Source organism: Sceloporus occidentalis, unplaced genomic scaffold (genome assembly GCF_023333645.1).
Source record: "Sceloporus occidentalis isolate IW3139 unplaced genomic scaffold, rSceOcc1.0.p SCAF_2, whole genome shotgun sequence".
Taxonomy (NCBI): domain Eukaryota; kingdom Metazoa; phylum Chordata; class Lepidosauria; order Squamata; family Phrynosomatidae; genus Sceloporus; species Sceloporus occidentalis.
In genome coordinates this window covers 167,211,266-167,233,283 of record NW_028316982.1, presented here as the reverse complement: position 1 = coordinate 167,233,283, position 22,018 = coordinate 167,211,266, and the positions used below count along the sequence as shown (strand labels likewise).

At 40.4% G+C, this 22,018-nt stretch overlaps 1 protein-coding gene across 2 annotated transcripts in view; it reads left to right on the top strand.

Moving 5' to 3' along the window:
• The first annotated feature begins 8,414 nt into the window (after positions 1 to 8,414).
• LOC149319260 (small ribosomal subunit protein uS9m-like) overlaps positions 8,415 to 22,018 on the top strand; it is a 56,142-nt gene continuing 42,538 nt past the window's right edge. For both annotated transcript variants that reach the window (XR_016280172.1, XM_089511394.1), the window contains exons 1-2: positions 8,415 to 8,677; positions 18,458 to 18,637. Coding sequence is in view for 1 of the 2 variants with exons in the window: in XM_089511394.1 (XP_089367520.1) it covers positions 8,471 to 8,677; positions 18,458 to 18,637 (387 nt within the window). In the remaining variant the exon portion in view is untranslated. The remainder of the gene's footprint in view (positions 8,678 to 18,457; positions 18,638 to 22,018) is intronic.

The window sequence follows — 22,018 nt, the reverse complement described above, 5'->3', positions numbered from 1 at the left end:
ATCACAAATAGAGACTAAATGTACATTTATGTGTACATAATTTCATGTGCTCAAAGTGAAAATTCAGGCAGGGTACAGACCGCCCATAAAGGGCGGCCTGCCAGCGCCTGGTTTTGGTCTGCAGGGAAGCTGCAGCCTCCAGACTGCGGAGCTTCCCCACAGACCAAAAAGAACCCACAAAAAGTGGGTTCTTCTTGTGATGCCACTCGCGACATCGTAATGGCGCCATGACATGCGGACGCTATGTGTCCAGCACATCATAATGGTAGCATCTGTCTGTACAGGGCACCACCATTTTGACACCCTTGCCACGTGCGAGGGGCGAGGGGCATCTAGAAGCGCTGCCCTGAGGCACCCCTCACATGTGACAAGGGCGTCCTTTTCGGCCCGTCTGGACCGAAAAGATGTGATGCTTTTGAATAAAAAATTTAAAGAATATATTTTTTTAAAAATAGAAATAAAAATGGGGCCTCTCCTTTCTCCTCCCATTGACTCTTGCTCCACTCGCATCATCTCTTCAGCACTTTAAAGGGATGCAAGTAAACATCACAACCTGTTTCTGCCCCAAAGCAGATGTTTGTGGAGCAGTAGTGTCAACCTCCCTTTAGGGTGTCACCTGGTACAATCCATATCCCACACACAGCCCTAATGACACCCCTGTGGGTAGTGCTGTTTTGACTACATAAATAATGGCATTCAGAGCCTGAACATCAGATAGAGGAAATGATTATCATGTAAACTAAGGAGATTCACAACAGTGTACTAACCAAACCAGAGAAATGCTATCTGTTTACTGCTGTAGATACAGCAACATCATCACTACAGAACATCATGGTCGTGAAATATACAGCTTCGCATCTTGTTCTAAATCAAGAAAGAATGTACACAAATGTATTTTAATTACAGGTAGTTAATGAAAAGAAGACAACAGAAAAGCATCAATTTAAAAACTCAAGAGATACATCAGTATTAAGATGGCTATTTTTGCCCTTTTTGAGGCTGTAGCATCAGCCCTGGAGATGATTAAATGTTGTATTTGAAGATTAAAGGAATTTGTTAAAGGCATTTATTGGAATGGCTCTTATTTAAAGAAGTACTTCAGGAAGTAATCAGCTGCTTTATAGTTCCATTGAGAAAGCTATCTTTCTGCCACTGTAACCTCAAATAATAACCATGTCATCAGTCTAAGCAATGAGATGTGTATAATATTTCAGGACAAACTATGTGGAAAGCATCTTGTAAAACTGCATAACATACATTTTTAAAATGTGATTAATAGAGCAGAAGTTAGAAAGACATCACAAAATATTCAGTATTAGAGAACATCTGGGAAGAAGCCTGGGAAAGATAATACAGAATACAGAAAATGTGGATTTTATGTGCTATATATATGAAGTGTGTCAGGATGTATTTTGAATTATGCAGGAAATATCTCTGTAAAAAGATATAGTGAAATAATTTTCCAGTCAAACTACTGTGGTTGGGCAATGTGTCCAAACATTGCTTAGAAAACACTAAGAGGCTCCATGTAAAATTATTCTGATAAGAATAATTCCTATCCCCTTCCATTGTCTACATTTTAACTGGGTAGACTAGAGAATGTTTTCTTCTTTGTGTTTATTATTGCAATCCCAGACATCTGTTCTTGTTCACCTCACTGTTGCATTGCTCTGTAATGTAGGAAAGCTTGGGAGTGCATTCCAAGGTATTTAGATTACAAATCCTCCAATATCTAGATTCGAAAAATAAATTAAAATATGGTGAGCTTCAGGGCAAAACTAATTTTGAGAAATGATTTGGTAAGGATCCAAAGAATGTCATATGCATCCAGGAGTACTTCTGACCAGATGCACTGGATCACTTCTGATAATCTGGCACCATTCTGATAATCTAGCACCTTTTTCAGAAGATACCAGTGAAACCATAAACTCTCCAAAGTGATTTTTAGAACTCATTGAGGAAGGGGAATCAAAAATTCTAGCCAGTGGGAAAGGGTTTACTGCTATCACAAAAGCACCAAAGATTAAGTGCTGGTGCTTGTTTAGCTACTCCTTTGGTATGCAGTACTATTGCTGCTGTGTTCCTTCAAGTCATTTCTGATTTATGGCGACCCTAAGGCAAAACTATCATGGGGTTTTCTTGCCAAGTTTCTTCCGATGGAGGTTGGCCATTGCCATCCTCTAAGGCTGAGAGAGTATGATTTGCCCAAGGTGATCCATTGGGTTTACATGGCAGAGCCAGGATTCCAACCCTGGTTTCCAGAGTCATAGTCCTGTGTTCAAACCACTATGCTACACTGGTGCTAACCTCTACTAAATCACAGGACACATCTGGCTGCATAAAACTATGAATCATGGTTGCCTTTCCCACACCTTTACTTTCTTATATTTGAGAATCATGTCAGGTAACAAATACAAAGGTGGCTAGCACAATTCACCTTTCCTTGCAGTTGAGACCTATTGAAAGACAGATCTAGTCCAGTGAAGACACAGGAGAAAGTATTTTTCTAAGCCCATTTGTTATTTGTTTCTTAAAGGAAAATGCTATATCACTGGAAGGGGGGGGGGGGAGAGAAACAGGTATCATTGTCAGGTAAAGATAAAGAATTAGCCCTGCCAAGATAGGAAGGCAAATGCCTATATCAAGACAAGAGTAATAGGTCTATCAAGAAATGTGGTGACGATATGATAGATGTTGGGGGGCGAGGGGAAGCTGCCAGCACTGCTGGTTCACCCCTTCTTATTCCAATACTGATGGAAAACATCTGGGGAAACAATTTAATCCTACAAATTCTGTTTGATTAGAATTCCAAAGATAAAGGCTAAATATGCATGATGATAGTTATGGAAGTCACAAAGTTTGGGGGAGGAAAAAGGATATACTGTAATTAAGTACACTGGGGAATATGTAGTTCTATTTTGTCTAACATCTATTTTGGAGCAGAAATAAAACCTAGCCAATGAGATTTTAGACATGTCTGTAATTTCCCCCCTATATGGCACTCAGGCTGCATCCACACTGCAGAAATAATCCAGTTTGAGACCACTTTAACTGCCCTGGCTCAATGCTATGGAATTCTGAGAATTGTAGTTTTAATCTGCAATTTACAATCTACAATTACAGTTCTACAAATTACCATCAACAGTTCCCAGAATGCCATAGCTATGTGCCATGACAGTTACAGTGGTCTCAAACCAGGTTATTTCTGCAAGTGTGGATGCAGCCTTAATCTCTAAAATCCACAATGACCTAGAGCTTCAGCATTACAGAAAAGGTCAGTCACTGATTAGTCCCCAAGATGACACTTGACTATCTCTGAGACAAATTTGAGGGTGGCCACCTCTGATGTCCCAAACCTTGATGAAGATTTTTTTTTCTCCAGGGTTAAAAACTTAGAACATTAAATATGAGGAAAAGATCAAATAATGTATGAACATTTATACTCTTTGTGATAGCCACAGGAATTCTAAGAGCTACCTTTCTTTTATTGTAAGTGCTGTAAATTTGAAACAGATAAATATTTAAAAATAAGTCCATTATCTTTTTTTTCTATTGTATTTTCAGATCAATGTCCTTGCCAGCTGTTATAAACTGTGGGGACCTGCTGTTATATCATACTTGATCTTTGATTTTCTTCAGCCTTGCAATTTTAATAAAATGCAATCTGAAACATCAGCCACGTGAAACTGATGCTTATAAGAGGCTGAAGAGTTTTTGTTGTGTCCTGTAAAACCAGCATTTCAGTAGAATAAAACTCAGTGTACAAAGCCCACAGACAGTGTTTGAAAAGATGTTTGAAAAGGCTACAAAACAGTCAAAGCAATCAAGGCATTTGCACATGGAATAAGTGAATTCTGTTCTTATCAGCTCAATCCATGCATGCAAAGAAATAAATGTCAATTTTACCTTACACACACATTTTTGCTGTAATTGTATACCTAGGGTGGCAGAAGGGAGGGAAAGAGCATCTTGAAAATAGCAACATGGTGGTTGGTTAGAACTGTAGGGTTTTTAAAAATTAATTTTGTTACTTGTCCCCCTCTGATTCAGACAGTACATATTCTTCTGAACCAGAGCATTTCCTCCATATTAATACAATAACCTGTAAGATGATGGTATTAAAAATGTTTAATAAGGGAAAACCAGCATTATTTTTTCATATATTTTAAAGGTGCTCTCTTAAATATTTTTGAGTGGTTAGATGCATCTGCATGGTAGAAATAACGCAGTGTTAGCCCATTTTAACTGTCATGGCTCTATCCTATGGAATCCTGAGATTTGTAGTTTTGTGAGGCACCAGCACTCTTTGACAGAGAAGGATAAAGACATTGTAAAATGACAAATCCCAAGATACCATAGGATGAAGCTAAACTACCTTATTTCTACAGTATAGCTCCACCCCCTTCTAGTGTTTCACACATAGTTCTTTGGACTCTTGCATTATATAGCATAGAGGACAAAACTGCTATGCAATTTGTAGCGTGGGCCAAAATGTTCCTTTGTTTGTAGATGTGGTTTGGAAAATCAGTCCTTTTGGAAGTATACCTGCGGCAGACATAATGGACACAGGGGTGGTCTCCTGAAGGTCTGGCTGCACTCATCATGTACCATGTTCATGTATGCTTCTGTTCCCTGAAATTGGTGTTCATCAATTGCAAGTGTGCTATTTTGGAGGTCAGTCACACTTACGTTTTTTGCATGGAGAGATTCGCATCTGCAAATCGATTCAAAATGGATTCACCATTCCCACTACGTTTTAAGGCAGCTTATATCCCACTGGCATTTAAATCCACTTTTGAGTTTCCATTCAGCATCACGCTGGATCAAAATGGAGGCACCTCCATTTCCTGAACAGTGGCTGCACGATCCAAATCAATCTGATAGCGCATTCATACTATCGGAAATGCGGATCGTTGTGGTTCTTAAAAAATAGAATTGCTAAAGGATCCAGTTTAGATGGGCTTTTTTGTGTCCCCCCTGCCCACAAACTGCACTGAGGCGACTCAGTGCCAGTGTGAATGACCCTGAAATAACCTGGTTTCCAAACCAGGTTATTTCATAGTATGAATTACCACTTGGGATACTATCCTCCCACTACAGACTTCAGAATTTAGGCTGTAGAAAAAGTAAATAATGATAAGACTCTATTAAAAAAAGAAGCTGAGTGGATTTTAAATTAAAATAGGGCTGACACAGACTGGCTCGAAGGGACAGGTTGATGCTGCCGCTTTGAGCTCGCAAAAAGTCAGCGTTTGCGCCGTAGCGACAGCTTTTTGGCACTCCTGTGTGCGCGACATATAAACGCAGTGCTGCCAGAGCACTGCAACACTGGCTGCCATGTGGCTGGGCAGGTGGCATGAAGCTGCCTTGGCGGCAGTATTGAAATATACATCATCTAAATACCACACCCCCACACTGCTCCAAAGCCGGTGTATTGTGCCGGTCTGTTTTGCTCCATAATTGGTTTCTGGAAGACTAAATGAAATGTTTGATTTTCTTTCATTTTTGCAAATTCACTCAGACCTTTTTCTAGATCAGTTGTATGATACATCCCTGAAGGCTAGTTCACTCCCCTTTCCTTTCTTTTCCCTGATCATCTGCCAGCTTAAAAACAACAACACGCACACAGCCTTGGGCTTAGTTCCTGTGTTTCTTTTCTGTCTAGCAAATGGAATGAGATTCTCAGCTTCAGAAATTTCTGCTCTTAAATTTCATATTTGCTCACACTGTCTTAGCCTCAGAGGAAGGCAATGGCAAACCTCCTCTGAACAAATCTTGCCAAGAAACCCCTGTGATAGGTTTGCCTGAGGGGCCTTTCAGACTACCTTTTGTGCCAATTTGTAACCCGGATTAAAAGGCAGAAGTTCCCATTGGCACTGGTTTAAACACATCAGAATTAGGGTGTTTCACACCCGATCCAGGGCAAATCCCCCTTGGAGCGTTTTTTCCGGAAGTGGATTATTTCCAATGTCTTTTAGGAAACCCCATTTCTTCCCTGCTGCCGGCAAATGTGAACTTGGCCCCGGTCATGATCTGGTCAAGTTCAGGGGAGGGATTTAGGGCAGAGGGAGGAACATGCCTCCCTCTTGCAGGCAGTTTTTTCTCTCTCTCTCTTTTTTTTGTAATTTTATTTTTGACAGACTATGCAAATAGTTCTACAGGTTGATACATACTGATAGAATGTGTCTGCTTGTGCTACATTTCCCTTTTGTTTGCTTGCTTCCAGCATGGCACCTCACTTTGCAAGAGGCATTTTTTAAAAAAAAATTTTGTGTGTAATATGTGAATGCTACAATGCGAATGTTATAAATGTTTCCCTTTCAATTTGGCAAATTGATACAATGTGTGAATGCTTGTGCTACATGTGTGTATGTAAGGAGAGGTGGCATTCTGGGGTGGCAGAGATGGCATTCACATGGCCTCCCCTGCAAGCGACACTTCTTGTTGTTGTTGTTATTATTATTGTGACAGATTACGTGAATGCTTTGGGCTGGAAGGGAAGAGGTTCCAAAGAGGAGGAAATACTGGGCTGGAAGCGAAGGGGAAGCTAGAGGCTGGAAAGCTGTGGAAACCCATGACTTTGGGGGAGTCACACTCTCTCAGTCCCAGGGAAAAGGCAATGGCAAATCTCCTCAGAACCTGTCTTGCCAAGAAAACCCCAGGATGGGGTCATTTTAGGGTTGCCATAATCTGTAATAAACACAACACACACACACACACACCTGGAGGTTTTTAAATTTGACAAGTTGACAGAATATGTGCACACTGCCGCTAGTTTTTTTTTTTTTAAAGAAGCACCCATTCAGTTGGCCAATGGCTGTAGGATACGTCACCTTTGATGAAAGCGGAAGTGAATTTGATTGAGACAACAAGGGGACGCCATTTTAAAACGGTATACTGCAAATGTGAACTTCAGAGGGGCAAATTGCCCTGATCGAGGCAAAGGTAGTGGGCACTTGTAACTGGGCTGATTTGGTATGGGGGCAACCGGATCTGCCCAGTTCTATCCAGAGCAAATGGGCTAGTGGGAATGGGGCCTTGAAGTCTCCTTATGTCTCCATAAATTCGAAATGACAGACAGCAGCAACAATGCATACAATAATTAGAATAATATGTATTACAATGTATTACGTATATTATGTATTACGTATTATCTTCATCCAATTATGTGTAGTCATTTTAATTTTAAATTTATATACATATTTATGTTCTTATGTACCCCTGAAGAAGGCCATTGAAATGTATATTCAGTGGGCCCTTGGTATCCACTGGGTTTGGTTCCAGGACCCCCATGGATACCAAAACCCATGGATGCTCACGTCCCATTAAATACAGTGGCATAGCAAAATGCTGTTCCTTATATAACATGGCAAAATCAAGGTTTGCTTCCTGGAATTTATATATTTTAAAATATCTTCAAGCCATGGGTGCCTGAATCCATGCATAGAAAGAAGCCTGTGGTTTTGTTACCACTCTTCAAATGGCGTACCTAAAAATCAGCCAGCGATGGCGGCAAATGCAGCACGAGTGGCAAAAACAAATGACTATAATGTGATTTTCTTCAGGTTGGGGGAAAACAAAGTTTGAATTTCTGTGGACATGGTTGGATTGGTTGTTGTGTGCTTTCAAGTCATTTCCAGCTTGTGGAGACCCTAAGGCAAGCCTATCATGCTTTCTTTTGGGAGGGTTTGTTCAGAGGAGGTTTGCCATTGCTTTCACCTGAGGCTGAGAGGATGTGACTTGCCCAATGTCACATAGCCCCCAAAACCCCACAAAAAACCTCAGAGACAACCCCCCCTGAACAAATGCCAGAAAACCTCTTAGTTTGAGATGGCTTTAACTGCCCTGGCTCAGTGCTAGGGGATTCTGGGAAGTGTAGTTTTGTGAGACATTGAGCCTCCTCTGTCAGAAAGAGCTCTGGCGCCACAATAAACTACAGTTCCCAGGATTTCCTAGTTAAAGCTTTTAAAACTGTGCTCTTTAGATTGTAAGCCTGAGAAGGCAGGAAACTGTGTAATTAATTTTTTTTTGTTAATTGGCAAGGTTTTGTTTGTTCAGAGGAGGCTTGCCATTGCCATACTTTGAGGCTGAGAGAGTGTGACTGGCCCAAGGTAATCCTGGGGTTAACATCACGGCAGAGCTGGGAATCGGACCCTGCACCCAAGGAATCCTAGTCCAGCGATCAAACCACTACGCTACGCGGGGAACAGCCTCAAAGGGCGGGACATGCGCAAAACAAAACAGCAAAGGGAAAAAAAAAAGCCGTTGAAATAGAAAGCCCCGCCCACTTGTCTAAAAAAAAGAGATGGCGCGAGGAACAGCAACGGCGCGAGCTCCTCCCACTGCCTTCAGTCACGTGACTCCCCTACAAGAGCTGCGCCGACCTTTCCTCCTCACCCAACCCAACCTTCGACTTAAGTTGTTCCAGCCAATCAAAACTGACGTCGCGAAGAGGGGCGGAGTTTGCGTCATGCGTATGCGTGAAAACGTACTGCATTTGAGGAATAAGGCTTTACGCTGCTCTGGGTCTGTGGTTGCTTTTTTTTTTTTAAAGCCCACCCCTTTTTTCACCTCTTTTGAAAGCATGGCAACGGCGGCGGCGATGATGATGATGAGGCGCGCGCTGGCGGGGAGCTGCCCTTGGAGGAGGAGGAGGAAGCCCTTCGTGGGAGCGGAGGTGAGAGGGGAAAGGCCCCTTGTGATGGAAAGAGGCCGCCCAGAGTGCCCTTAAGGGATTTTGGACTCCAGCTCCCAGAGTCCCTGACTATTGGCCAACATGGCTGAGGGCTTCTGGGAAATGAAGTCCAAAATTCTCTTAAAGGGGCATACAGTGGTCCCCAAACTGTTCCCTTTAAGGGAGTTTTGGACTCCAGCTCCCAGAATCCCAGTCTATTGGCCGGCATGGCTAAGGCTTCTGGGAAATGAAGTCCAACAATCTCTTAAAGGGGCACAGGTTTTTTTTGGGGGGAACCAAAACAGCCTGCAGAAGTAACAGTCCAGTTTAAGACCGCTTTAACTGCCCTGGCCCAGTGCTAGGGAATTCTGGGAAGTGTAGTTTTTTTATTTAATATATATATATATATATATATATATTGAAATTTCATTCATAAACACAAAACAACACTATACAAAAACAATGACAATATATAACTAATTTAAATTTAGACACTGTAAACAAACTAGACACTAAATGCATCCTGCCAACATGCAGCCATTACTTTCATCTCTGGTTTACTGAACTCAAACTACATAGAGTCTTGATCATTTCTCATCTTGCATTTGTGCTTTAGCTTTCTATTTTGGTCAAGCAAAAATTTAAATTCCTTTCCTTTCCCAAATTGTAGTTTTGTGGGACTTTGAGCCTCCTCTATGAGAGACGGCCCTGGCGCCACAATTAATTACGGTTCCCAGAATCCCCTAGCACTGAGCCAAGGCAGGTAAAGCAGTCTCAAACTGGATTATTATTTCTGCCCAAAATGGCATTTCGTCCTCTGGCCAGCCTGCCAGCTTCTCCAGGGGAAAAAAAGGAGGAAAGGGCACGTGGTTTCCTTTCAGCGAATATCACTAAACATCAAAACCACTCTGCACCTGAAGAACTGGGTTTATAGCCACAGATGCTCGTGCTTACAATAAAAACAAACTAGTCTTAATGGTGGTGCTGGGAGAACTGGGAGACCAGGGTTCGAATATCCCAATAGAGACCCACCTTGGGCAAGTCACTCACTCTCAGTGTCTGAGGAAAGCAAAGGCAAACCCTCTCCGGACAAGCCTTGCCAAGAAAACCCCGTGATAAGTTCACTATAGGACCTCCATAAGTCAGAAATGACATACCATCATTGCTGTGACATGCTATATCCCCTCCTTCCTCTTTTTTATACCACAAGGTGCTAACGTGACTGCGTCATTGGAAACATTTCAGCCAGTGTTTCTTAGCCTGGATTCGGTACTCTTAAAAGAAACGTGATAGAAAGGAGAAGGCCCCATGCTGCCTCTGTCACAGGAAAGCCTTCAGTGGGTACGTTTCTGCTTTTCATAACTGTCAGAGTCACCTTCTAATGCTAGCCTTCTTTACAGATTCTTAGCATGAGGTTTGTGCTTCACACATGACTTCTGGCAGAAAGCCTCCTTCAGTTTTAGAGTTTTGGATAGCACAATTTCACTCAAATCAGGCTGCTGCCTTGGAAGAAATCAGTGATAACCCGTTTCAACTGCAACGTTAGGGCTGCATCCACACTACACAAATAACCCAGTTTGACACCACTTTAACTGCCGTGGCTCAATACTGTGGAATTCTGGGAACTGTAGTTTGCTGTGGCACCAGAGCTCTGGCAGGGAATTCTGAATGACTCGCGAAACTACGGTTTCCAGGATTCCATAGCACTGAATCATGACTGTTAAAGTGATGTGAATTACTTTTGCAATGCGGATGCAACCCTATTGTTATCACTGATTTCTTCCGTGGTATTCCAAGGCAACAACGTGATTTCAGTCAAACTGTCCCTATCCAAAACTATACAACTGAAGGAGGCTTTCTGCCAAAAGCCATGTGTGAAGTAAGAGTTTGTAAGTCTGTAAGAAGGGTGGCATTAGAAGGCCTCCGTGATTTTGACAGTTATGAAAGGAAGAAACTTTCCCAGCCCAGGATTTATGAAAGTTCTTCAGTAAGGAGTGTGTAAAAGGCAGTGGTTCTCACCTGTGATACCATGAGTGGGAAACAGAATTAGCCTAGGTGGGATGCAAGTTTTATAGCAATTACTAAAAATTCACCCTCTTTCAGTTCCCATGGCCTCCTGCTGAGTGTGCTATACTGTCTCCTTGATTCAGCTTGCCATAGAATATCTATGATCTTCTGGCATGCTAGCAGTAATTTAAACATTTTGTGCTTCTCCTAATGCCCCCTGCCCACCAGGATGTGTCAGTAATGTGCTTCTTCTTGCCAATAGCTATCTGAAATTTTCATCTACTAATGGAGTTACTATTTTCCTTGTGTTTACGCCCGTCAATAGTATTGCATTTTTAATGTCTGTAAAAACTACCGTGATACATTTCTATCACATTGTCAACATACAAAAGTCTTAAGAAAGGTGGACTTGTTGTTTCTGTCGTGATGGGACTCATGTTCTTTATAGAGCAATTCCTGGGACCATAAAGTAACAAAAGATTTAGACCTACTGGGATAAAGGATAGAGGCCAGAGTTCTCTTGGTGAGCAACGTTGACAGCTGTACTTTTCAGACAGCCAAGGTGTATGAGGGTCTGTGCTCTTTGGAAACGGTGATGCAGTTGCCACTCATTGCACACTGTATTGTCATAACAGGCAAAGAGAATGATCACTTTATAAACTGTAATTGAACTTGTTTTTCTGCTTTCTGTTAATTATTTTATACCTTGAAAGCCAACTGTTAGAGAAGGCTGTGTTCTTTTTGATATCCTCTCCTGAATTCTACTAATTCTTGACAGACAGTTTAAAACATTCTCACATCACTTTGTTATAGTACTTCTGAATTAACGTATTAACAAATTAATGCCTCTTTCTTGTCTTTTTAAATAACATACAGCTTTTAGTATATTTTATCCTGTAGTTCATCTGTATATTTTAACATTTTTCAACAAATATCCCTTGTCCATTTTTATTTTTGATGTACAGGAGTTCCTATGCACCTTTTGGGGATACAGTATTAGATATTGCCCTGGGAAGTGTCATGTATACTTCAGTTAGTATAGTGATAAAAAAAATAAGATAAAGCAAGAGTTTGCCACAGGCTTTAAATCTGAAATAAAAGGAAAAGGAGATGGATAGGGAAAAGAAAAATAGGGTGGGATGGGAAGGTGTAGTGACTGAAAGGCCACTTCTGGTTAGAAAAATGGATAAATCTTCAGTAGTTTGTAATATGAGAGCCAGCGTGGCGAAGTGGTTTGAGTGTTGGACTACGACTCTGGAGACCAGGGTTCAATCCCCAGCATAGCCTTGAAACCCACTGTGTGATCTTGGGCAAGTCGCATGCTCTCAGCCTCATGTGAAGGCAGTGGCAAAACCCCTCTGAACAAATCTTGCCAAGAAACCCCCATTATAGGTTCACCTTAGGGGTGCTGTAAGTTGTAAATGACTTGAAGGGACACAGCACACACAGAGTTTGGAATATTAAAGAGTGAGGCTCTGTGGATTTTTGGTTCTCAGATTTGGGGATTCAGCAAGCAACGTGTCTAGACGGAATTGGACTCCCCTCAAAGGAGCAAGTTTGTATCTTGTAAGTACTCCTGGTTCACACTGTCACTGGAGGCACAGGTAGACTCCATGGCTTGGGGTGCCTTTAGTCATCTTTGGTTAATCCTCTAGCCAAGGAATTTTTTTTTTTTTTGAGTGAAGTAACCTGACCTAACTTGACTATCCATGAATTAAGCTTATTAATTCATGCACTAGTAATGTCCTGGTTAAAATACAGCTATGTGGTCTAAATGGGGCTGCCTTTGAAGATCACATAGAACCTGTATCTAGTACAAAATGCATCAGCTACACTGCTGACCAGTGCCCCTTACAGAATTATACGATGCTGTTTTAAAGGAATTATATTGATTTCTGCCATGATTGAAGGTACTGGTGATGACATTCAGAGCACTAAATGACCAGAGCCATCAGTGCATGAAGTAGTGCCTCTGCCTATATAGCTTGCCAGGGATAGATTGTAGCTTGCCAGTGGGGGCAATACACTACGTGAAAACATGTAGGTGACTCTTATGTGTTGTTGAATGCTTTTCTCTTACCCATGTTGGCTCCATTTTTATGCATTGGTGAATCAAAGCTGCAAAAAAATTTTTAGGGGGTTGCTCACATCTGCTATGGAGTATAGATTCACATTGCAGTGGCAGCTACAGAAACACATGCTGTTCTATTTTGGTCATACCACTGACAATAGCATCTTTATGGTGAACTCTCCCACTTCGGCACAAATGGTGTAACAGAAATTATTATATTGGCTATCTATCACTTTGCAAGCCAGTGGAGCAGGACATGGTATAATTGCTGTACTCTGCTACTGGTTCAGTAACCATAAGGAATATGTGGATATTTGATAAAATCTAAGCATTTGAAAATGTGAACTCTCCATATTGCCACTTGATGAATGAAATATTGAAGTCATGCTCTGGCCAATGCATTGACTGAATGTAATTTATGTTGACATACCAAGTTCTCTTTGAGTAGAATTTGTCTAGTTGGAATTAACACTTGGCCTAACTGATCTTAAGAAATTAAGTGATTTTAAGTAATTTTAAGAAAATTGAAATTTGCATCTGGATTCCTTATTGTAATTAATGTAGACCAGTTAAATTTTAATCACTGATGCTATGTGTGCTGTTAATTAAATTAATGAATGAGGGTTTACTGTAGAAATCAGGAATCCACAACATCAGGACACTAGTATATATATAACAGAGTATTCAGTGATGGTGGGTTTAGAAATTCCAGCTGTGCTTCCACATTTTGACACGCGAAAACCTGGGAGGGGTGGATAGCCAAGGTGTTCAGACAGTGGACAATCTGCTTTACAGAAAGATCCATTTTGTTCTGTTAATGGAAGCTAAGCCCTGTAGTTCTGTCTCTGAAACTTCAAACTAGGCACATACAGTGTAGTCAAACAGTTTAATGTAACTGCTTAATGTTCCAGGCAAGCGAAAGCCAAGAAATGGCTCTTTTCAGCTATTGTATGCTGTTTCTACAAAGTGATAAGTAGTGATGAGCTCTCATTCTCATTTTTCTCCAGTTTTCATTCTCATCATTGTACTTGTTTCTGTAACTGTCTTCTGCACTCCACTCATATTTGACATAATAAAAATGGCCTTCCTATATCAGTGCTATGGCAATGTACTTTTGTTCCATCAGGGAAAGGCACAGTGGATGGCAGAGTGTTGTCTTAGCTTAGTTTACTAACAGTGCCACTGGTAAAGGGTTCCTTTAGCATAATCTTTGGCACTACTGCCATGTATAAAGAATCATCAGAAGGATGCTTCATTTCTTTCCTACAAGGGCTTAGATCATTTGTAAAAGAAATTACTGTATTTTTTATGGTGTAAGTTTTAACACTTGCTAGAGCTGGCATTATATAGTGGTTTGAAGGCTGAACTACAACTATGGAGCCCAGACTTTGTATCTCAGCTTGGCCATGGAAGCCTACTGGGTGATATTAGGCAAATCACACTCGCTCAGCCTCAGAGTGTGACAAAGGCAACCACCAACAAATCCTGCCAAGAAAACCCTGTGATAGATTCATCTTTGAGTTGACATAAGTCGGAAACAACTTGAAGGCAGACAGCAACAGGAAAAATTATCTCTAACATTTGTCAAAAGTGTTTGCTAGCAAAGAATGGCATTCTTCTAACTTCTGCTGGAAGCCAAGTTTGTTTGTTGCTGAAGTTCTGAAGTACATTGATTCTTTATCAAATAACTTAGAGCTGCAGCCCCAAAGTCTTCTATGAATAAGTACCATTAAAATCACTAGGACCTATTTTTAAGTAAACAGATATAGGCTTAAATCCCATTGTTAGTCCTAACTAGAATAGACCTATTGGATCAGTGGGATTTACCTATGTCTTAACTCACCATTCAACAATTGATTGAATGTGTCTATTCTAGTTGGGAATAACCGACAGAATGCCAATCAGAGGTGTGTGCTCTGTGGTACAAAATTAAGAATGTGTGTCAAACTGCAGCTTAAAAATACCCTGCTGAACAGACCTCAAATATTACACCCTCTAGCTTGTGGCGGTTTTCTTTTTCTTGTAACTTGTTTCTTTCCAGAGAGACAACTCCAGTAATCTGTTTATGGAATAATTAGACTGCTGAGAAGCTTTGTTAATACAAGCATGGGACAAATAAAGTAGTGCATAAAGTTGGCCCTTTGCCAAGCTTCAGCCATTACTGCTTTGCCAGTGATTCTTCTGTTCCTTTGGCAGAGTGCTTGATTGAAATTACAGTTGTCTTCCCCACTGATTATCTTGGTAAAAGAGAAACAAATCTGTCTAGCCGTATCTTATAGTCTTCCACAAAAGCCAAAGGACAACTGTCTCTTGGATCATTGTTTTGAGCAGGAATTGTGTTTGCTAGTAGGCATTGATGGCAATTTTTCTCTGGTTTCAAGATGGAAAGAATAATTGCTCAGCCAAGCCTATCAGCCTCTGAAACCAGGCATTTTCAACGGGTCGCTGTAGTCAGTGCATAAGGCAATAGAACTATATGCTGAAAGGTTTGAAATCATCATCTGAACTATTGGGAAATGGCCAATACTTGCTAAGATGGTAAACTACCAGAATATTATTAAGGCTTTGTCTTTGCAAATCATTCATAGTAAGGTTAATTGACATGTTCCAAGTAAGCTTGTATAAGAGAGGCAGGCTTAATATACTCTGGATACCTGCAAAAAAAACACCTATCTAACATTTATGACAATTTTTATCCCCTTTCAGCAAAGGTAAATAGGTGCTAGATTGGGAGGTTGGTATAAAATTTGATATCCTGAAAGTCTTGGGTTTAATTTTCTTAAAATGTCTGTCTGTCTTCTGTGTTGTACACCATGAATTTCATAGAATTTTCTTAGGCAAGGAGTACTCAGAGCTGGTTTTACCGGTTACTTCCTCTGAAATATTGGTGGTCTCCCACTCAAGTACTAACCAGGGCCAACCCTGCTCGTCTTCCAAGATCAGACCAATATCTTTTAGGGTATTTAGTAGTGGAGCTGAAATCTTGAAAAATACAGCAACCTTTTCTTTTGATTGCTAATAATAATAATAATATTTATTTATACCTTATGTTTTTAGAATTTGTTCTTCCCTCAGCACTATAAACTGGTTTGTATCTGTTTTTCATCCCCTTTGGCATGCTTACTAAAATAACTTGAAAACACTATTTTTGAGCCAGCATAGGGTAGTGGTTTGAGTGTTGGACTGTGACTCTGAAGATCAGGGTTCAAATTCCTGCTGACCCATGAAACCCACTGGGTGACCTTGGGCATGTCACGATCTCTCAGCCTCTGAAGAAATTTGCCAAGACAATCTCATGACAGAGTCACCTTGGAGTTGCCATAACTCAGAAACAACTTGAAGGCACACAACAACAGGAAATGAGTTGCAATGCTTATAGTTCAGAGTAGACAATGCCCCCCCCCCGCCCCAAATCATACTTCATTGTGGCAAATTTATGAAAATCACATTTACTAGTGAAATGTTCTCTCTAAAAATCTTTATGTCCTTCAATGCGACTATGGGTTACAGTTGACTATAGAGTTGTGCTGGAGGATCTAGAGAGTTAATGTTGTGAGCTACTCTGAGTCCCAGTTTTGGGAAAAGGGTGGGATGATGATGATGATCGAGAGGACATACTAATAAAATATTTGAATACAGTCGGCCCTTCTTATACACAGATTTTTTATACATGGATTCAAGCATCCACAGTTTGAAAATGTACAAAAAAAAGTATAAATTTCAAATATCAAACCTTGATTTTCCATTTTTTATAAGGGACACCATTTTGCTATGTCATTATATTTAATGGGACTTGAGCATCCATGAATTTTGTTATCCACAGAGGATCTTGGAACCAAACCCCAGCGTATAACAAGGGTCCACTGTAATCAAATCCGCAAATAGTCAAATCTGCAAATGTGGAGGGGTGACTGTATGAGCTACATTGTATAAAAATATGTGTGCTCCTACCCTGAAGTTTAAGTTGCATTTTATTTCAAAACAATCCTTTGAGTTGGATTAACATAGTAGAAGGGAACCCTGAGTTCTGGAGAGTCCCCATATGACCAGTAGAGGGTCTTGCAGCAGATGGTCTTTCCTGAAGGGCTATCCCTTGAGCACTAGCAGGGAGATTTCCCCACATTTCTCCCGCACACCCACCCATCTCAAATTGGTACTGCAAGGCAGTGTTCTAAGACGAACGGTGGAAGTTCCTTTAAGTGCTAGCTGCAAAGAGATGCCACCCCTCTTTCTGAATAAAGACAATTGGAATAGGTGGCAGTAAAAAGAAGGGACTGATGATGTAAAACGAGGAGACAAGATGCAGCTCCTTGATGTCATTCAGCTCACCATATTACGCATGCACACGCACCACACACAGTGTTGGGTCATTTCTGGTTTATTGAAGGTGAGAGGTTTAACAAATTAGACTGTAATTGGACAGCTATCCAGAAGAGACCCATGTTCCCTGAGTTTTTTTATTAATGGAGTAGTGCAGCTGCTTGAGAGCAGAATCTACAGCCAGGTTATTTCTACCACGTATTTTTCTTTAAAGGATTACATCTCGGCCAAGCTGGACTTTATAATGTTATACCAGTCTAGATAATATTAAGCAGTCTTACGTATTGACTTTTAAAACTTAGAATACAATGTGAAATTAATCTCCTGCTTTGCTAGTATAAAGGCTGACATGTGTCTCTTAATATCTACTCACTGCCTAATAAGAAGTTGTTGTGTTTCACTTAGACAGACCTGGATAACTTCTGGACTTTATATTTTCCAAAAATGTGGGTCAGCTGTTTCTTCTTTGTCCCAGAATTCTAGATATAACCTGAAACATGTGGCACCTCACAGAGACAAAAGGAATACTGCCTGCGGTCTCCTTAAGACAGACCTTACAGCTGAAGCATCGAGTCAATTTTGTTTCTTCTTACTCTTGCCTTTTGCTAACATCCAGCCTCCTGAACATGGCTGGTTAACTTGAAAGCTTTTTCACTAATTTGTGACATCTTGTGTGAATCTGAGCTTTCATTGATTTGAGTCCAACATTTGAGCTTCTGTTACACACTAGCTCTTTAAAACTTGCTCATGTTGCTAACTGTGGTCCAAAACACACAGCAGTTTGAGACTGCTTTAACTGCCCTGGTTTAGGGCTAGAGAAGTCTGGGAATTGTAGTTTTGTGAGGCATTTAGCCATCTGTCAGAGAACTCTGGTGCCACAATAAACTACAATTCTCATGATTTCCTAGAACTGAGCCAGGGCAGTTAAAGTAGTCTCAAACTGGATTGTTTCTGCAGTGTGTTTTGGACCTAGATTTCTGTTACAGCGGACCCTTACCTTATGCGTTGAATATAATGGGGCATGTGCTCGCAGCGCGGCAGAATGTGCGCGCCATGGATGTGCACACCATTCATTCTTTTCTCGCGTGGCTTCAGCATAAGCTGAAAGCCACGTATAGTGTGCCCGCATATGGCGCAGGCACACTGTATTATTTATGGGGCAAACATTGCTCTCTGTGGATCTGAGTGAATTGTGTTCACTGTATTTCCATCCTGTATTTCTTTCATCATGTGTGTTAAAGCAGCATAGAGCTTCCATGCAGTGTTGAGGCCAGGACCTGCTTACCATCAGCAAGGTGGCTGCATCCTGTTGTTCAGACAATATGCATGCTTTCATTTTTATATTGCAGTTTGTTTAAAAGCTGCTCTGTATTTTTCCTTCCTAGACATTTAGACTAATCTGTTCAACAACAGCAGTGCAGAAGAAAAATGTTTCTGCTTCAGGACCTGAAAAGTACACAGAAGCTTTTATCAAAAAACAGATTGAAGAGTTCAACATAGGAAAGAGACATTTAGCCAACATGATGGGAGAAGATCCAGAAACTTTTACCCAAGAGGATATTGATGTAAGTATGGTTGCTCAGTTGGAGAAGTAATTTACTGCAGGGTTTCAGAATTGAAAGCTCTTTGCTTCAGCGTGAGCCCCTCAGCTCTCTGTGAATTTTAATCGAACTGTCAGCATACGAGAGAATACTACTATACATAGAAAACATTGCAACTGTGGCTCTGAATAGAGATTCTGCCCCTACTACTGTGCGAGGTCAGACATCATGGTGTAGAACTCTATACTATACCTTGCTAAAGCACAGCAGGTTCTTTTTAAAACTACTAATGGATAATCCCCTTGATCTAAGGTCGTAAGAACCACTATCAAGGTTTATGTAGCATTTGGAAGCATTTATCCGTAATTTGACCTGCTGAGTATACTTACACTGGGGTTTCATGTATGATACTATAACAGCTAGTATTGCAAGTGACCTTTTGTTGCATTTTGGGACCAACACTTAGGCTGCAACTCTTTTACATTTCTTTTGGTCTAAGATCCCAGTTACTTATGTCTTAGTAAAGATGACTACAGTTGCCCTTCTGTGCTAAGTGTGACTTGTGGCTTTGCTGTATATTTGTATCCAAGTCTGTTTCTTTCTAATCTTCCTTGTATTAGATGCTTTGCTCCTCAACTGTATATGACTTTTGAAGTAAAAACAATTTGAATTAGCATTTCCTCTTCCCCTGTAATTTTTTTTAATTCTCCTTTTTATTACCATTAGTGATATGGCATAACTTGCAAGTGATGGTTAATCATGGGAAGGTAATATAATATCTATGTGTAGAGGTAGAATGCTTCCTGAATACCCACTATTGGGATAGGCAGTAGGGAGGACATTACTCCCATATTCTGCTTTAGAATAATAATAATAATAATAATAATAATAATTGTTATTTCTTACCTGCCTCTCCTTATAAATCAAGGTGGGGGACAACAACAGTTCAGTACTCAGAAGCATTCACATTGCTACTGGTTAAAATAAATAGTGGACTTGCCTTCCTGTCTAGCAATTGAGTTAACTTTTTAAAACTATGCCTTTTATTTTCCAACTTGGCATTCCCCCCCCCCCCCTTTTCTCTCTTTCCAGAATGACCCCTGCCAATTGTTTGCTATCATATGTTTGGGTCTGTAGAGTACAACATGACAGGTCTCATGGCACTGAGGCTAATGAAAAAATTTGTAGAGTAGTTCAATTTGCAATTTATTTATTAGTCTGGTTCACATTATGACATCCATGCTGTGTGCCTTACCATGAACTCATGGTTATATGGAGTTTCATTATTTATGTGGCAGTTCTGCACAGCAGAGTAAAATGCCAGCATGCAGACTGTTACAATAAGCAGTCAGTTATTTAGGTTTAAATCACATGCACTCATGTTATTAGTATATTAGAACTGATATTCTAATTCTCTGTTTATGACTCTCACTTCAGAATATGTGATAAAGACATTTCCATCCTTTCATGTCATTCTAGGTGGCATATGCCACAACAGCCAAGAGGTATTTACTACAAAACATTTTGAAATTCTCTTCTAGCTGATGTCAGGTAGTCATCTACAGTCTTGGCCTCCAGACATCCTTATTAACTCTTTATCCTAGCTTTCCCAGAGTTGTGACTGAGGCTGTTGAGCTGCAGAAGTTATAGCTTTATTGTTTTATTTTTATATTATAGTGTTGGAAGTATTGTTGTGTTCACATTGTCAAATAAGTTTATAACCAGTGATGCAGATTAAACAAGACATACCCAACTCCCCACTTCTGCAGAAAGTGTGACCTGGAAGAGAGAGTAGAATATGCCATAGGTAAGAAAGGTTTGAGTTGTGGTGAGCTGAGACAATTATTCTGATTTGTGATATGGGTGTGGAAATGCAAGCAATTGCAGGCCAATTCTATCTATCTATCTATCTATCTATCTATCTATCTATAGCAAGTATCATTTAGCCTAGATTCTTTGAGTGCCAGATCTCATTGCCAAAATTACCAAAACAAAGGAGATGCTGTGACACAGTAATATATCAGTAGAACATTTTTAATCTACTTTCATTTCCAGTCAAAGTCCTTCAATTCTTTCTTTCCTTATTTTATATATCTTCTTTTCTCTCCCATATACTCTGCTTTCCTCTTGAAACCATCTGGAAAGCTTTGCATTTTATTTATTGTGTTAATAGACATGTTGAAAAAAATTCTACCATTTTTCATTTCTTCTTGCATGCTTCCATAATAACATCTGTGTCTGTTAGAACACAGACTTTGCCATCCGTTGGCAAGCCCCATTGATTTCAATGGCAGTGCATGTGTGCGGTCCTGGGAGAGCGGCTGTGCATGCACCACCATTGAATACCATAGGAGTTGAGGTCTTATGGTTTTTGCCATGCTCTGGAGGTCCAGAATGAAGACCCTGCTGATAAGAAGGGCCCACTGTATTGTGTGGGGGTGGCGTGAAGGTCTTCAAAAAGTAGCTTTGGACAGGATGGACATGTTAAACCCATCATTTTAATGATCCCCCCCCCCTCATGTAATTCTTGCGTTCTCTGCCTGAAGTTTGACTAAGGGCAAATACCTGTGGGAGTGGGGGAGGCACAGGGATGGGGAAAGGTTCAGAACTCCTTTCTTGTCCACCTTTTTTCTGAAAGGCATGGTGCCCCATCCCACTGTTAGTTGCTTGTCTGTTCAATAGTATCCCCATTTGTGAACACAGCTTGCTGCCACTTTAGTTAGAGTGTTAAATCAGTTTTTCCCCTTCAGTTCAGTAGAAGGTTCTGGTGACAAAAGACTAGGATCAAAATAAATATCTTTTGAAGCAATGTGGAGCAGTTTAAGGTGCAGGAATAACTTTCAATCCTATGACTAGGGAAAGAGCAATTATATTAGTTGTATAATTTATGGGCAAGCAGTTAGGCCCAAGCCTAGTTCATTGTAAGCATTCTTCCATGTTATCACTCTCACTTCAAGAAAAGTAGGCATATCCTGAAAAATCTCATTTTCTCCTTACAGCAGATGTAATATGTAAGACCAGCTCAGTTCGAACACCTGATGAAGACAACAAAGAGCAACATTTTGCTTAGCAAGGCATAGTACTTCTAATGCTTGTTCAATTTGTTCATATAATATCAGGTGTTGTAAATACACTGCCTAACAGTGTCTGTTATGCATAATTAAATTTCTGTTACAAAAATATAAAAGCTGCTTAGCACTGGCAGGAGAATTATCAGGCTTTACACTTGGAATGGTAATAATTCCTTCTGATGAGTGCTTATGCATCTCCTGTCGTCTACTGTTAATCAGCGGGTGTAGTGCATTTCCAAAGTAGACATCCTAGGGTTCTTTTCTTACTGTCATTTTGGGTTTGTATATTTTGAAACCAGTCATACAAAGAAATGTGTTAAGAGTGTTGTCATTG